Below are 18655 nucleotides of genomic sequence, written 5' to 3' on the forward strand. Positions count from 1 at the left end.
CGAATGAGAACTTTTACAAACCAGAGGAAATAACCGGCTAGCGCATGCGCACTTTGATAAACAGTAGCGCCGATCGACAAACTATCTTATACCGGAAGTGCGTTATGGATATGCGTTGTGGATCAACTGTAGCGCCGCTTGTTTCGTTCTCTTGTGTTGACTGTGCGCGACATATACGGAGGAGTCTCTGACGTTCCGACGCTTTTTTAATGTAGAAACGATGGCCGGTATTAAAGGTGAGTGAGTGATTTAATATTTGTGATCATGTGCATTATTGGCTGGATTTAATTGTTGATTAAAGCATGGAGGCGCTGGTCTGTACGATGAAGCTTGTTAGCTTGGTTGCTACCGCCGGCTAACGTTGCTATGCTAAACGAGCTAGTGGCTTTGTATTACTTTGTAATAATATGTGTTTTATTTTTTTAAAATTTAAAATAACATTTATGCACTTATAGGATATTTAATATGTTATATTTAAGTCAGTTTTACTTTCTGCAGGTCAACCCGAAAGCCTTTATAATTAGCGCATTAATATGAGCCTAATTATTAGCTAATTAGCTCACATTATTAGTTTATTAGGTTACCTGAGCCACGTATGAGCCGTTATTAAGAAATGGCTTACTACCAGGTTCATATGAACTAATAAACTAAATGTATAAACCTGTAGGACTTACCTGGACAGTATAATGTATGTAAAAGCAAAATTCTTTGGTTTTTTTTTTACTGAGGTTTATGATTCCTATATAAATTAAGGTAACGGTGAGAACCGTATCCGTTCGGCATTTTCCGCCATGTCAGTGGACATTCCGGAAACAGCCGATCTGACAGATGCTGTAATAATTGTGTAGGCTCTGAAAAAAATCTGTCTAGCGAAAAAAAATATAGTTTTAAAATAAATGGAAAAGAAACGTCTCATGCAGTAAGGGAGAGCTGGTACAATTGAAACACGATATGGTTTGAGATAAGTTACTCAACCATGATTTAAATGAAAAAATTCATACTTCTTATGTAACATTATGCATATGTTTGCTTCTTTTATCAACTCCACTTTTACTCTTATGGCTTATTGGTTAGCATGTTTGCCTCACACCTACGGATTGGGGATTTGATTCCTGCCTCCGCCCTGTGTGCGTGGAGTTTGCATGTTCTCTCTGTGCTTCGGGGGTTTCCTCTGGGTACTCCAGTTTCCTCCCCCAGTCCAAAGACATGCATTGAAGGCTGATCGGCATCTCTACATTGTTTGTAGTGTGTGTGTGTGTGTGTGTGTGTGTGTGTGTGTGTGTGTGTGTGCACGCGAGTACGATTGTGCCCAGTGATGGATTGGCACCCCGTCCAGGGTGTCCCCCGCCTTGTACCCCTGGGATAGGCTCCAGGCTCCAGGCTCCCTGCGATCCTGTGTAGGATAAGCGGGAAAGAGAATGGATGGATGGAAGTTTACTCTTATCATCAGTGAGTGCCGTATACTTTTACAGGAACCAAAAGGAGTCCTGGCAGAGCTGCACAATTATGGTTCGCCATTCAGAAAATGTCTGGATTTGTTGCTTACCTGGCACAAAATTTGCCTAAATATCACCCACAAGAGTGGACGAATCCCATTTGTTTTTAGAAGGGACACAGAGAAGTGATGCATGTCATGAAGTTTGAGAAAACAGATGTCACATCTGCACATAATGCATCTCTTTGCCTGACTGAGACACATGTGTAATCACATTTTAAGATTTCTTCGATATATAATATTATAACACTATAATATGACCTGGAGTTCTCTATATAAAACTCTACTGAGATTTTATGGTAAATTACAGCAAACTGCTTTAATATAAAAAGGACTACATAACAATAATACCAATGAATATTTAATACACAGGCGGGAGGTCTCTTAAGTCAGTGGTAATTTCAGGGTGACTTGCTGCAGAATCATGTGATGAATCATATGAGGGCTAATACCAGTCCACTCCATCAGCAGTCCATAGTTGCAATGTTTCTCAGCTCTAGTGTGCACATCATGTCGTGCTTTTCTGATACTACACCCACATTTCCCTTAGAGATCAATAAATCCCATCCATCTAGTGATCGATCTCAGCAGGGGCTTGATAATTAGCCGATTAGCTAAATTAGGTGTATCTGAGCACAGAAAATACTGGACTGGACTCCTTTCTGTTCACTTTGAACTCTAACCTAGCACGTATACTGTATGTGTAGGTAGATTGAGATGAAATGATTGCAATGGTTTCATGTGTTTAAAACATTTGACTAAAGATCAGTCATTTAGAATAAGAAGTTATAACCAAGGGAAGACTCAGAGAATGTATACGATATCTCTAAGTACTAATTTTAGTTATACTGTAAGCACAGGTGTTTAAGTCCTTAAAAAGACGTAATTTGTCTAAAATTCCATTTTACGAATTAAGAGCTGTAAATTATCTTAAGGTTTATTTTAATGATCAGGTACCACATCTTTTCCTTTACTTGTATCAGAATGAAACTTATCCTGATGAAAGAACACACCAATACAAGAATTTGTCGAGGGGATTTCTCATGAAATGTGTACTAATTTAATCAAAATTTCTTGTGAAAACACCCAGTGACTTAAACTCAACCATTTTGAGAAAAACCCCATGGTAAAGTCTGGTTTTAAGAACAAGTATGTGAAATTCTGTGAATGTACTTCTTTTGAAAAATGTGACATGAGAGAAAATGGCTGATAAACATCACTTTTGTAAACCACAAGAGTCCCTGGCAACAGTTAAATCTTTTAAAATGACTCATTACACCATTTAAGGAAACGTCTGCCCACGGACTACAGATGTTTGTGAGTGTGTGTTTTTTTTTTTTTTTAAACTAAATAATGATTTATAATGGATACATTACATTTCTATCTGAAAAAACCTACATGACTACGTCTGCCTTTCTCATTGAGGAGCATTTTAACAGTAAAGTCAGAGAGACAATTCAGTCTTTTTTTCTCTGAGAAAGACGCATGTGATGCTTCTTCAGATTTGGCCTAAAAAGAACTTTGAGAAGATAGCTGTCCATATGCTGCCTTCTGAACAGGCTGGATTTACCTCAAGGGTACAAACACTGCACATTTATTCGGCCAATGTCAATAAGGCTGATTCATGGTTTGTCAGAAAGTCTAAAAGTAGCTTCTGGAATCCTAGAATGAGGGTTGTGCGATATAACGATATTACAGTGCCACGATATCTGGTGATGTTTACTCTGATTATATTATAGACTCTTACCAAGACCTGACCAGACCACAATTTAACAGTGGAGTACGCTAGAACTTTACTGTGCAAAAATATGGCAGTTTTTTTTTTCCTCCCCAATAAAACGGGCGATGAGCCAATCTGCATATGAGTCAGCATCTGGGATGATTTGTGCAGGTGTTTTGAATTCTTCAGTATTAACTAACCGACATCGCCAGGAAGCCCCGCCCCCTTCCTCCAGCTCACATGCTCACCGGGCTCTTGGTTTCACAAGGCAGTTCCAGACTATATGGCTAGTAATATTATTACGCCTTCGTGTATTTTCCTTAAACCTGAATTGGTGGAAATGCTTGTTTTCCTGTGTGCGATATACAGGCTGCCCAACAAACAAGGGGACAGGGTAGCAAACCGGAAGTTATTCAAACAGTCTAATGATGCGCTTCAGTGGAGGCAAGGACAGCAACAGGCAGCAGCAACAGGCGACAGTTCATTTTCAATGCCTGTGCACACAATGACAGCATGACAAGCAACATTTGAAATGACATTTTCTCAATTTTGTGTTAGGTATGATGTGGTAAAGTGATGTAAAGCGAAACTATTCACACAAATGATTCCTCTGTCTAATCCTATAGCGCGTGTGGTCTGACGTTTCTTCAGTTCCTCGTTCACAACTTTAGGTCTTACCTGCAATTAGTTCCCATTTAAAAAATTAACGTGTGAAGACTTTCCTTCTGGGGGCACGGTGGCTTAGTGGTTAGCCACCTCCAGCGTTGGGGGTTCAATTCCCGCCTCCACCCTGTGTGTGGGGAGTTTGCAATTTGCTTGTTCTCCCTGTGCTTTGGGGGTTTCCTTTGGCATCTCTAAATTGTCTGTAGTGTGTGTGTGTGAGATTGTGGGTTGGCACCCCATCCAGGGTGTCCCCCTGGAGTCCTCTGGGATAGGCTCCAGGCTCCTGCGACCCTGTGTACAATAAGTGGGTGAATGGATGGACTTCCTTTCTAGTTCTTTATACTCTGGTCTGGTGATTTTCCTACAGCTATATAGTTCACATAAATGCATGTAATTTGGGTAAATCTGCTACAGAAGCCTAGCAGACTCACTGAACTGCATACGGTTTGTATGATGGCTGAGGAAGTTGTTCAGTTACAGTCAAAATATTGACCAATGAGAACAGCAAGAATTGTATAATTACATCATGAAAAAAAGGTTAGGTAATTATTATTGTCATGAAAAATTAATTAACTGTCTGTTTCCTCTTTATGTCCAGCCCTGATCAGCCTCTCCTTCGGTGGAGCCATTGGCCTCATGTTTCTGATGCTTGGCTGTGCCTTGCCTGTGTATAAGTGAGTGTAAATATTTAACATTAAATGTTTGCATGTTATGAGTCTGTTTAGAGTAATAATACATGAGTTTTATATTTAATAGCTTTTCAATACTACATGTTTTTTATCTGCTGCAACTTACACAGCACAGCATCCAGAAGCATGGTAATAATAAGGCTTGAGAAGGTTTATAAATCATGCTACACTTGAATAATAAATGTTATATTAAATGTTCTGGATATTAAGCATTGTGGTAACAGCACAATGATGAGTAATGGCTAATGTATATTGTGTGTGTGTGTGTGTGTGTGTGTTTCTCAATAGTGAATACTGGCCCCTCTTTCTTCTCTTCTTCTACATCCTGTCTCCTATCCCGTACTGCATCTCTCGGCGTGTGGTGGATGATACAGACTCGGCTAGTAATGCCTGCAAAGAACTGGCCATTTTCCTCACCACAGGGATCGTTGTGTCTGCCTTCGGCCTGCCCATCATATTCGCACGCGCTAGTGTGGTAAACATTGCTTTTCTATGTTTGAAGCCCATTTTGGGAATGTATTAAAATATCTGTATATGCCTACATGTCACTACTGCTCAACCCAGGCATATGCCAATGATTTGTTACATGATATATCAGAAGATTTGACGTGCACAATGACATTATGGTAAACACGATATGCTACCATCACCGCTTTGTGCGTTCTGTTCTGGAGGACGCTGTTCTTCTATACTTTTATAACATGTTGTACTTTATCCAATAATAGTTATGTTTATCACCATGGAATGTCTGTGAAACAGGTTATCATTAGCGTTATGACAGCTACATGACAAGCTGAAAAAAAGAGAAGTTGGTGAAAGTTTGATTATTTAAGTCATACTTTCACTAACCTCTTTGTTTCAGATTGTCATGTTGGAGAAAAACTGTAAAGCACATAGTCCACTGTCCTGAAAACTTTTCCATGTCAGAAATGGAACTAAAGGAACTTGAGCCAGCTTTACTTTACTTTTATGTAACACTGACATTGGAGACTTCTTCCTTTTTCTACTTTACCACAGCAAAATTATGACCAATCAGAATGAAGCATGGTCTCATCTGCGTTGTGTGTTTAGTGCCATTTGTTGCGTAAATAATTAATATTTGTGTGTGCAGATTGCCTGGGGGGCCTGCGCTCTCGTCCTGACAGGAAACATTGTCATTTTTGGCACCATTCTGGGCTTTTTCCTCGTCTTTGGGTCGAACGACGACTTCAGCTGGCAGCAGTGGTGAAGCGGAGAACTGTTTTTACCAACATACATTCTTACCACGGCTATTGTCGTGGTTCTTATTGTCGTCTTTGTTATTATTTATAGTGACTGGCCATCCGTATTAAGAGGAAATCAGTGCAATAAGTTGTCACTGGGATCGGTTTGACCTCAGAAAGCTGTTGTTTTTTCTGTTTATTTTGTGCATTAGCAATGTTTCTAGTTTTTTTTTTTTCCTTCTTGCAGGCATGATCGACGCTTCTCTACAGAATGTAAAATGTATAATACCACAGAAAAAAATGAGCTAATATGGATAGATAATTCTCTTTATGAAGTCTGTGGTTAGAGCTAATCACAGACTCTGTGATTTGGAGCGCATCCTTTAGCATTAGTCTTTAGCTTGGTGAATCTGCTGTGTAATATTTTAAAAGTGAATTGCCTTTTCAAGTTACATGGGTTTAGTTATAATTTATTCACGTAAAATGCACTGTCTACTGCCACCATTGCATTATAGGTAGCACAAGTCCATCCCATAACCAAACGCCAGAACCATTGCTGCTGTTTAATGTATAATCTCGCAATTTAGTAGCGATACCCTGTATAATGCTCAGTACACAGCCAGTGTTTGAGATAAAAGTGTAATCGAATAAAACATTGTGTATAGGAGCTACAAAGCTCACTTTGCTAACAAGTAACTGAGCACTGACTAGCATCATGCTAACCGTATTCTGAAATCATCCCACTCGCTTCAAATGGCGTCATTAGCACATAGACTATTTCATGTAGTTGTAAAGTGAGTCCGTATTTACAAATATAAATATATAATAATAATAATAAGTGATCCTGTCTCAAAATGGCTGCCACTATAGTTTTCAGCTGTGGTGTCAGCATCCTATAAGCAGGTCTGTTTAAGATTAACACTGAGGTAAAAAAGGGATTATTTCACTACACAGTTGACATGATGCTAATCATTCTAGTCTAAATGTTGTGTGCACTGGAGCTGTGAGAAAGATTAGCATTATGCTAACTATTATCTGAAATCATCACACTCGCTTCAAACAGCTTCATGTAGTACCATTAGCACAGACTATTTCATATAGTTGTCAAGTGAGTCTGTATTTACAAATTTAAATATATAAATAAGTATAAGTGATCCTGTCTCAAAATGGCTGCCACTATTGTTTTCAGCTTTAAGGTAATTTTGTCAGCACCCTATAAGCAAGTCTTTAAGACTGAGGTAAAAAACACTGAGGTAAAAAGTGATTATTCTAGTCTAAATGTTTGTACTGGAGGTGTGACGTAGATTAGCGTTATGCTAACTGTGCTCTGAAAACGTCACACACTTCAAATAGCTTTATGTAGTAGCGTTAGCACATACACTATTTCATATAGTTGTAAAGTGAGTCTTTTGTGAGTGAAAGTGAGTAAAGTGAGATTTTAATATATCAATAAGAGTAAGTAGTTCTGTTTCAAAATGGCTGCCGATATTGTTTTCAGCTGTGAGATAATTTTGTGTCAGCAACATATAAGCAAGACTGTTTAAGATTAACACTGAGGTAAAAACGCAGTTACGAAGTTAGCATGATGCTGATCATTGTAGTCTAAATGTTTTGTGCACTGGAGCTATGAGAAAGATTAGCATTATGCTAACTGTATCCTGAAATACTTACACACTCACTTCAAACAGCAAGTAACAAGAATTTCAGAAACTTGTCTGTAATTTACCTCAGAGGTAAGCGTGACAGTTTCAGCAGAGTTAGCTGTATGCTAATCTGTATTCATAGGCATTTATTACTTGTTAGCTTTATTAGCTTTGTAGCTCTTTGCGAATACTAAAGAAAATTTGGACGCAACATGGCTTAGCTTACTGAATTACTGAAGGTGTGGGGAGAAATTTTTCAATTTAGTTTGACTTTTCTCTTCAAAACCATTAATGTGAAGTCCTGTTTTTTTTAGGTGACAAAAGTTGAGTCTCAAAACTTTTAGAAGCACTGAATAATTTGTTACATGTTTATTTTTTTTTCATATTATTTATTTCTTCCTCTGTTACTGTACTGTGTAACTGTAACCATGTAAGAAACTGACTTATTGCAAGTTGATAAATTATTTTAATGTATTTATCAGCCATTTGTCCTACGATAAGGTCGAGTGTCACATTCGCCAAAAGGTACTTTCATTCAGCAATGTCGGCCAATTCTGTGTGTGTATAGTCGGAGTCCAAAACCACCAAGAACTGTTTTTATTCACACTGGGAAGTGACAAGTCGCTGATGTGTCACTTGCAATTTGTCTCTTGTGGGCTTGTACTGTCCAGCGTTTTTGGAATAAATTCAGTTTTTGGTCTCAGACTTTTAAACCCGACTATGAGTCAAAATGAAGGATAAGCCTCTGAAGTCATCTAGAGTTTAGTTTATTAGCTACATGCAAAATAATAATAATAAAAAAAAAAGAATTCACACATTTCTAGTTAATCCAAAGTGCTGTAAATGTTTCATTTCAAATACTTTGCTTGTTTAAACTTGCGTTTCAACTAGACGTCCTAAGCTGCTTATATCTAAAAACATTGTGGTCATTGTTTTCATTTTTTCCTTGTTTTTTTTTTTTTTTTTTTTTTTTTTTTTTTTTTTTTTTTAAATAAATGCCATTTTTTAAGCAAATACTCAACTTGTCTTGTTCTAGAAAGCAAATAAAAATAACATTTTTTTTTTTTACCTTTAGAAATACAAGGTCAAGGCAGTCTATCTTGTGCATTCTTTCATTCCCAAATACAAGAACCTCATCACTCTTTCGTAAAATGGAGCTAACTTGTCCTCCATATTATGCTAGAGCCATGTGCCATCAGCATACGAAAGCACTATAAAAAACATTGAACAAGTTTATAATGAAACACTTTTGATGTGTTTCATGATTCTGGTGCTAAATGCTCTATTTTCATTTCTGTTTTTGTGAGAAGTTGTGGTGTTTTTGGTTTTGTGCCACACTGCCTAGTTGTGAATTTGGGCCTGAGCCCTGATGTAGTTTTAAGGCATTCCTGTAAGGTTAGAAAATGTGCAGCAGAAACGAAAATCCCCCCATTACATGTACCTGCTAGCTTCAACATGCCTGTGCTGCTAAAGCCACTTGCTAGCTACATAAAACTTTCAGATTATCTTCAGGCAAAGGCTAGGAAAGGAAAACAGCTTCTCCTTTTTTTTTTTTTCCATTGATACCCATAAAGGTTAAAGGGAAAGACATGGATCATGTGAGAGAATTTCATGGCCTGAGGCAATGGCAGAGCCATCTGGAGCTTGCTCTTTTGCCTTCCAAATAAAAAGCGTGAGTGAGTGAAGCAGAGAAAAGAGATCGAGAAGAAGAAGCCCAGGGTGATGAGGAGATTTTTCCGCGTGCAGAGAGATGAAGATTACAGTCAGATTCAGTATCTCACAGCCAAGTGCAACCGTCTGGCACAGGAGAAAGGTAAGACAGAGCAATATCACTTTATAGTCTCTAAATAATCCACCAATCTATAAAAGGAAAATTAGAGGAAGATAATTATAAATTTATAACCATTATATGATTAGCAACACACAGGGTTTAGGGGCCAAAGGAATGGAAGGCGTAATAATAGACATTAAACAGCTTTTACTGATCATGTACTAAATGCTAATTCCACTGATAATCACTCTTACACCTTAAATAAAGGGACACATAGTGACAGGAACTCAAGAATCATTGTTAAACAATACTATATGATAATATACAAATACATAGTTCTAAAAAACCTTTATAACCTTAAGTACACTACACTGTTAAAAAACTACACTGTATAATTTCTAAAAAAAAAAAAAAAAAAGTGGAAACATGAATATAGTAGACCTTTAAAAATAATTTAAAGTATATAATTGGGCCTTAAGGACTACTGATATACCCTTAAAGCTTTATTGTAAGGTATAAACACAGTACTGCTGATGGTACCACCCCAGCGCCAAGGAGACTTTGGTACTGTTATTTCTGAGAATGTAATGCTTAACAATAAACAATGTAGGGTTTATATAATTAAAATAATAGACAATTTATACAAAAGAGAAAAAAAATAACTTCTAGGTGCTCATGCTAATTCAGCGATGATGCTAATAGGCAACAAGCAGTATGCTAAAGAACAATCAGAAAAAAACGTAATACGCTAGAAAACAAGATTGAGAAAAGGATATGTTTAAGCAACTTTAGAGGCTGTTTGTTAAATAGAAGCTAACTATCACGAATAATATGTTAAACAATAAGGAACAGATCTACCAAGCGCACTATGCTAATTAATGTCTGTTTGATTTATTGTTTTCTCATAGGTATATTACACAGGTGTTCTAATAAGCCTAGTATTCATTTTATCTGTAATGATAATATATGAAATTCTGTGTATACATTCAGAAAATGTATCATTTATCACAGTAATTTATGCAAATGCTAAATCTGTGAAGATGTATAATAAGAGTAAAATTGTAACTGCAGGAGAAGTTATGACATTTGAATAAGAACTGTTCAGATTTTATATGGTTATGGTATTTATCTGCTTTGCAGCATGCATGTGTGTGTGCGTGTGTGTGTAATTAGAGCTTTATGTGGTGAACACTAGCGTCCTCCCTTAAAGGCAGAAAGCTGTTGCATAAAAGGTCATGAAGTTGATGCTTTTAACAGAACAGACGCTCTTTACCAGCCAAATATGTTAACTCGTCTTCTTCTACCGCTACACCTTTCTATAATCTGTCATTTATTAAGGCACAGTTCTGGTCACTTCTGTAATCAACTATTTATTTATTTAGATATCTATTTGACAAAGCATCTGATGAATAGAGTGATAAAAAAATCAGTTTTCTTTTGCTGATAATATATTGCTTATGTTTAGCTTTTCCTGCACATATGATGGTGAATCCTATACAGAAGTGCCAACATTTCTTACAAGGAAATCTTAGCAGACAGAGAGAAGAAAAGAGAATTTTACCACAAAAACCCCTACTGTGTCCAACAAGGCAAATTTTTTCAGACGTGCACCAAGTAACAGTATGAAAACAGTGAGGAAAATGTCCGGCCTGATGCAATCAGTAGTTAATAAGAAGCAGCTCCGTTCTTATTTTTTTGACTGACCCAATAGACCACAGTCCTGCCTTCTTGGTTTCTATTAACTCACAAGACCGAGGCTCATGAATTCACTGGTAAGTTCACCTAGAAATAACTATAACTTCAACCAGGAGTAAATCCATGTCTTTTATTTCCCACATCCCTTCCCCTTCAGTATCGCCATAGCAAAGGGTCCAAAATTGTAAATGCTGCGGCTTAACCGTCTGTTTATTCAACCAGCTAAACTCACCCAGATATTGCTCCCTTAGACACTGGCATGTCACTGTCTGCTTTGCTGTCTCTCTCTCTCAGTCTAGTATTATTTAACATGTACAGTATATGGCCAAATGTTTGTGGACACCTGACCATCACACCAATATAGGCTCTTGTGGCTGAGCAAATCCTCATATCCATGCTCCAAAATCTAGTGGAAAGACTTCGCAGAAGGATGTTCAAAAAGCACATATACAGTTGGTGTGAGGGTCAGGTGTGTCAGTCCAAAACACTCCTCCATGAGAAATAAGGTGACTCTTCCTCCATCAGAAGAGGTACTTTGGCTTAGTGGTTAGTACTGTTGCCTTGCACCTTCAGGGTTGGGGGGTTCGAATCCTGCCTCCACCCAGTGTGCGTGGAGCTTGCATGTTCTCCCCGTGCTTCGGAGGTTTCCTCCAGGTATTCTGATTTCCTCCCCCAGTCCAAAGACATGCATTGTAGGCTGCCATCTCCAAATTGTCTTTAGCGTATGTGTGTGATTGTACCCTGCGATGTACTGGCACCCCGTCCAGGGTGTCCCCTGCCTTGTGCCCCGAGTCCCCTGGGATAGGCTTCAGTTTACCCCGCAACCCTGTGTAGGATAAGAGGTACAGAGAATGGATGGATGGATGGAAATACACTAGAACAATCTCTCTCTATTTCTCAATCCAAAGCCCCCTCATGTGACTTGACACATGACCCTCAACAATTTTTACACCATACTGATGCCTCCTTGTCCTTGACATGATTCTTAAATGTACCTCAGTTAAATTTTGTGTTTACTGTATGTATGTGCTAGTTATATGTGTGAGTATGTAGTATATAGTGTGTGAGTGTTTAAATTGAAAAGTGAATGATTTTGTGTATGTCTGTGTGTTGTGTGTGTAGCAGCGTTGGAGAGAGAGTGTGTGTTATCTAGAGAGAGAGTGCGGGTCCTGCAGGTAGAGTTGGAAACTGTGTGTTTGCAGCTCCGTCAGAAAGAAAGCACCATCCAGGAGCTACTTGAAAAACTCCAACACCAGCAGGTACCTTCAATGAAATATTGTGAATTATTTTTAACGTGTATATTGAATGTTATAGGCATTTGCAGCCTGCTAATCTGTTCCTAACACAGCACAATATGCTACAAAAACTGTGAAAGCCAGTAAAAATCTCAATAAGACAGCAGACTTACTGATGCATGGGACAGATATGTGTGAAGAGCGTCACTGCTGTGTTTGGACTTGTTCTGCCCAGTAAATGTAGGCAGTAAGTTTGCGTTTCTACAGGCATCTAAAAAGCCGGATCTCATTACCTGTGTGTTTAATAATATATAAAATATAGCTACATGTGAATTAGAAGTGAACATTCCTGCCTTTGTCCTCTGTTTTATGCAACATGTTGAGAAAGGAATGATGGTAATAAAAAGGCAGACTTTATTTTATTATATGTGTGTGTTCCTGTGGAATGCAGTGTGTGTGTGTGTAATAGTACTGTATTATTATGGTATGTGCATATTATGTTAATGAATGTGTCTGTTGTTTTACTATGTTTGTTTAGTTAACTAAAGTAGATATTGTGTTTACGAAAGTGTTTTCTGTGTCTATACTTTGTGTTAATGTGTGAACGTGTGTTTATCTATTATGAGTTTATATATGTGTATATATGGCCTGGGAAAGCCATTCACGTGTTGAAATTTTGACATTCTCTACTATATATAGTTCTGAAAACCACAGGCTTTCTGAAAATGAACTATTTCTCTTTTGCATGTACCTCAACTACAAGTAAAGTTCTATCTTAAACTCAAACAGAACCTTTTATTTAAAAAAAAACAAAAAACAAACAAACAAACAAAAAACTAAAAGAGCCAAGAGATTTTTTTTAACTTACTGTGGGTAAGGTTAGATTTAGAATTAGGCATAACATTAATTAACTATGTGTGTGTGTGTGTGTGTTTACACATGTAGAATATTGTAAGCACAAGTGATTCGGCTCTGTTAAATGTTCACTTGGAGTCGATAAGCTCAGAGTTGCAATATCTACAGTCCACTGAGAAGCAGCTAATGGGCTTTGTGGATGAGCTCCACCAGGAGGCTCAGCATGCAACCAAAAAGGCAGAGAGTCTGGAGGTGCAGCTCCACCAGGAGGCCCAGCTCCATGGCAAGCATACAGAAAATCTGCAGAAAGAGCTGGAGAGGTACCAACGTGTACACAGTTCATTTTAATATTCAAATTACTCTCATTTCTGTTTAGACAGTTAAATAATGTGTTTGTTTTTATATTTTATGTTTGAATTGTTAATGTGTGCATTTACGTTAATGACTATGTATGCTGAATTTATTTGTGTGTTTACATGGGTATGTATTAACACAGAATGCACCTACTGTGCTGTCTAATCCTATTCTGATTGGTCAGTAAGTCACATGACCTGCAGGAGCTACAGAAGGCCCATGATGCATTGCAACAGGAACTAAGTGAGCAGAACAGCGCCCACCAGAAGACAGTGCTGGAACTGCAGTGCGAAAACAGAGCCAGTGTACACAAACTCAGAGAGATGGCCGAGCAGGTCGAGTGGTTGTGCGAACAACAACGCAACTGGATATGCTGCATCAAAAGGTGCGTGTGTGTGTGTATGTGTGTGTATGTAAATAGTGATGAAGAAAGAGTATGTTGCTGTTACCAGTAGCTGAAAGTCCAGTGACATTTTGTTCATTTTGACATTTTCTTGGACATTTTGTGTGTGTGTGTGTGTGTGTGTGTGTGTGTGTGTAGGTTTAAGGACTGCCTGAATGATGAGAAGGAGGCCCTGGTTCTGCAGGTGAACAGGTTACAAGAAGAATTGTTGGATATTAGAAAGAACTCAAAATCTGAGATGATCGGTGGAGAAGATACACAACCCAAAATGCATTGCAACAGGTAACACACAAACAATTCTTTAAATGCGTAGGAATTGCGGAGTGAAGAGCGAGAATATTTTTTAAATATTAGTCCCTTGTTCCTAGATGGGACATAGATGCCATGTTGGATCTGCAGGTAGAGGCAGACAAGTGGAAGGGAAGGTACCAGGAACTCTTTAGCAAATTCACATCACACCAGGTACACACACAACCACAAACAAATAATATTCCTATAGCTCATATTCCTGTAACTATTTCTTACGTGACTTTTTCACATTAATGCGGGACACAAAATAAGTTGTTATTTAAGATATAAAATATTTGGTTTTCAGGTGGATAGTCATGAGGATGGATACCTAAAACCACCATGAAGTCTGGAGACTGAAATCATGCACTATTTCTAAGTGTCTACTACTGCACAAGGGAAAATCCCAAACTAGTGACCTTTAATAAAACAATTTCAGCACATTATATAGAGGGGTTCTCTTTAGTTATTTATCTTTGGATATATGGCCTATATTCTCCCAGTATGTTTCATTATGTGACACAGAACAGACAGACAGATAATTTTGCTAATTTAAGCAATTTAACATTACATACTTGCATACGTCCCTACTTAACACACTTCAGTGTACCACACATTTCACTTTTACGCACTTCACTACCTAGCAAACATCTCAAAGCATTACATGCCTCAGTACTTTACAAAGTTCACTACACACTTTAACCACAGTAAACTTCATTACGTTATGTTATTCAGGTCACTACTTTACATGGTTTTACACTTCACTGTTCTACCTCACCTCAGTACTGTAAACACTTTACTATTTTACACACTTCACTACTTTTACACTTCACTACTTTACCCACTTCACTACTTTACATACTTCACTATTTTACACACTTCACAACTTTATGCACTTCACTATTTTGAAAACTTCCCTACTTTACACACTTCACCACATCCCACAATTCACAGCTTTAAACACTTTACTTTTTTACACAATTCATAACTTTATACAAGGCGCTACTTTAAAAAGCCCACCATTTTACACATTTCACTACTTTAAACACTTTACTATTTTACACATTTCAATACTTTACACACCCCCATTAGTTTAAACACTTGACTACTTTACATACCTCACTATTTTACACAATTCACAAACATAAACCTTACTATTATACACACTTCACTACTTTACATATTTTACAGTTTTACACACTTCACGACATGTGTGAATACACATTTCACTATATCTGAACATTAACAGCTTTATACACTTGACTATTTTACACAATTCATAATTTTATACAATTTACTACTTTATATACCCATTATTTTACATACTTGACTGTTTTAGATACCTCACTATTGTACACAATTCACTATTGTAAACAATTAATTATTGTAAACACTTTACTATTATACATACTAATTTACATCACTATTTTACACACTTCAGTATTTTTCACACTTCACTACTTTACACACTTCACTGTTTTCACAATTTACTACTGTAAATGCTTTACCTTTTTACACACTTTACTACTTTAAACACTTTACTTCTTTACACACTTCGATGCCTCACTCTTGCTACACAAAGTTTACTTCATGCTTCACTACTTTATGTTCTTAAGTATCCCACACAGTTCTTTACACAATTCACTACTGTAAACACATTTCACATGCTTCACTACATCTCACATTCACAACTGTATACACTTATACACTTTACTATTTTACACAATTCTCTACTTTACACATTTCACCACTTTACATACTTCTACTTTACACAATTTACTACTTTAAACACTTTACTATTTTATATACTTCTTACACACTCTTAATTATTCTACATAATTCTTTACACATTTCACTCCACACGTCACTACTATACACGCTTCACTACATTGCACTTCATTACAGTACATTACTCAGATCATTACTTTACAAATCAGTGTTTTGTGCATCACTGTCACCCATTACACTACTCTGCATGCTTTGCACTTTATTTCACCACACACTTCTACTAACCTTAGGACAATCATACAATTTTTACATTTACACATCAAATTATAAGCAAATATAAAATTTGAAATGGTAGCACTGACTGTTGGCTTAACAGTTCTTTTTTTTTTTTTTTTTTTTGAATTTTTTAAAGTCTGGCACTTAGAATAGAAACACACACACGATTTACACCCAATCACCCAGGACACACTCTACTACATATCACCTGACACACCCCTGTTTCCTGTCTGCATAAAACTACACCCAGAGTTACAGCAATGTTATATATATACACATCATTATTCTGAAAATCCTATTCCCAGTTGGACAGAGACTTGGACACACACATTCTCTCTCTCTCTCGCTCTCTCTCTCTCTCTCTCTCTCACACACACACACACACACACACACACACACACACACCTTGCATCGTCTGGCCCAAATGAACCCCACTATGTTAATGAATGTGTTTCCAGGTGCTAAAATCCGACCATGAGTTTTATTACTCCTTAGCATGAATAACTATTTCTAGACTATTTCTTATTAGTGCATACTTTAGGGGCACTTCGTACTGCTGCGTAAAATAAATTTGAGCTCATGATCATTTACACATCAGCACGCGGGCAGAAAATCTTGCTAGCCTATGATATATGCACTCCTAAATATACTTTTACGGTTGTTTTATTGGTGTTACAATGGTGGTCTGTTCATATAGAGACACACACACACACACACACACACACACACACCCCTTCCCAGAGCTTTCCATTTGTGTCGTCTCAGCATCAACAGACTGTGTATTTAAATGTTTTTCATTTTTTTGTGACTCCCTACACAAATCTATGTGTGATAATGTTAGTATAATGCTAATTACTCATCATAGGATTAACATGGCAAGAATTATTTACTTGGTTGATTAGCTAGAACCTATATGTTAGTTTGTTAGCAGTCATTAGGCTTGTTAGAGGTAAGCTTCATGATGTATCAAATCAAGTATCCACTAAACTTCAGTAGAAATGTTTGGCGACTAGATTCTGCTTATTTATTCTTCACATGCTCCATGGCTAACAAGCTTCATGGCTAACATAGCTAATAAATAATAAAAGCTTATGAAACCCAAATTCTAAAACGCAAAATTCATCACACATAAGCAAACAGGAAGTTGAACAACTCAACGTGTGTGTGTGCGTGTGTGTGTGAGACATGATACCAGAATGCAGTTAGCATAATACTAATTGACTACTTACTAGCCACATTAGCCTCATAGTATCAATGTGAAAACTAAAGAAGCTAAATATTAACAAATGTCTTGGATAATCAACTGGAATTAACATTAACATTGATTTGTGTGTAAACTTTAAAATAGTCAGAAAATGGAGAAACATTAATATTTTTAGGCTACACAGAGCAACAAGAAGCTACAGGAAGCTCCACATGCTGTGAACTCCTCTAAAACCTTTATCAAGTGTAGTAAACTGTGTAAAGAAGATAACTGTGTTAGATACATAGATAGATAGATAGATAGATAGATAGATAGATAGATCACACAAAGCACTAAGGTGAGGTGATTATTTGACACAGTACACACTCGTGACCAGCAGGTGGCACTGGTGTATTAGTTTCCTGAAATATAAAAGAAATATGGTTTTAATTACAGCATTGAAATCTGCAAACTGCACGTACACAACTTTATACACTCTCATTACAAAATGAGTTCTTCGTATTATTATTATTATTATTATTATTATTATTATTATTAGTAATAATAGTAGTAAACAACACATCAAGAATTGTGTGTGTATGTGTGCGTGTGTGCTTAATTTTTTGACTTTTCCAGTGACTAGCAGAAACAGACAGACACACACACACACACAAGTAAGTAGGAATTGACTTTAACTGAACACACGTGTCTTAGTAGTAGAGATGCAAAATACACACTTTCTCTCTCTCTCTCACACACACACACACACACAGTCACACACACAGTGGTGAATAATTTCAGCAGTGACTAAGTCTCTCTGTGATTCAGCTCTCACTGCTGATATCATCCAAATATTTTAAGGTTTCATCCACAGCAGGCAAAGTTTACTCAGGACACACACACACAGACTCAAAATATCCTCTTACTCCAAAACTTCAGCCCAGGGTCAAAACAAATAATATATATATATATATATATATATATATATATATATATATATATATATATATATATATATAAAACTTAGAAAACAGTGCACAAGTAAGCAATTAATTGCAGAAGTACATACACATATACATAGAAAAGTAATTACATAAATAAATAAGTAAATTAAGAAGCACGTAAGTAATATTTAAGTGCTACCTAATATATAAGTAAATATATACTTACTATATTAATAATGTATAAGTGAATAAATAAATAACTATGTATGTAAGTACATAACTAGGTAAATAAATAAATGGGTTAGTACGTACATTAGTACTCAAGTAATTACGTAAGTGTTTATTTAAGTAAATAAATACATTGGCTTAAGTGCACAAATAAGAATGTTATTTTTTATTAGGTCATCATTATTTTTAATGTATAATATTAACAAGGCAGTGCACCATGAATACACACACAAAACAGTGGCCTGTTACCAGAGAAACAAGTGTTTTCAGACAACAAACCTGC

General features: G+C 36.8%; 2 protein-coding genes across 4 annotated transcripts; both read left to right on the forward strand.

The window, feature by feature from the left end:
• Positions 1-77: 77 nt before the first annotated feature.
• leprotl1 (leptin receptor overlapping transcript like 1) lies at positions 78-8385 on the forward strand. The gene is made up of 4 exons (XM_026917157.3): positions 78-236; positions 4477-4552; positions 4856-5042; positions 5679-8385. The coding sequence occupies exons 1-4, from the start codon at positions 221-223 to the stop codon at positions 5793-5795; spliced, it is 396 nt and encodes a 131-aa protein (XP_026772958.1). The 5' UTR covers positions 78-220; the 3' UTR covers positions 5796-8385.
• A 44-nt stretch (positions 8386-8429) lies between these two features.
• LOC113528524 (protein phosphatase 1 regulatory subunit 21) lies at positions 8430-14459 on the forward strand. 3 transcript variants are annotated; one of them, XM_026917123.2, is made up of 7 exons: positions 8430-9225; positions 12004-12137; positions 13059-13288; positions 13507-13707; positions 13864-14007; positions 14094-14187; positions 14321-14459. In XM_026917123.2, exons 1-7 carry the CDS (start codon positions 9135-9137, stop codon positions 14357-14359), a joined length of 933 nt encoding a protein of 310 aa, XP_026772924.1. In that variant the 5' UTR covers positions 8430-9134; the 3' UTR covers positions 14360-14459. The 3 variants fall into 3 exon arrangements, with proteins under 3 accessions (XP_026772924.1, XP_053095292.1, XP_026772923.1); XM_053239317.1 differs by having other exon boundaries at positions 8431-9225; positions 12001-12137; positions 13137-13288; XM_026917122.2 differs by having other exon boundaries at positions 8433-9225; positions 12001-12137.
• Positions 14460-18655: the final 4196 nt, after the last annotated feature.

This window comes from Pangasianodon hypophthalmus, chromosome 13 (genome assembly GCF_027358585.1).
Source record: "Pangasianodon hypophthalmus isolate fPanHyp1 chromosome 13, fPanHyp1.pri, whole genome shotgun sequence".
Classification (NCBI taxonomy): Eukaryota; Metazoa; Chordata; class Actinopteri; order Siluriformes; family Pangasiidae; genus Pangasianodon; species Pangasianodon hypophthalmus.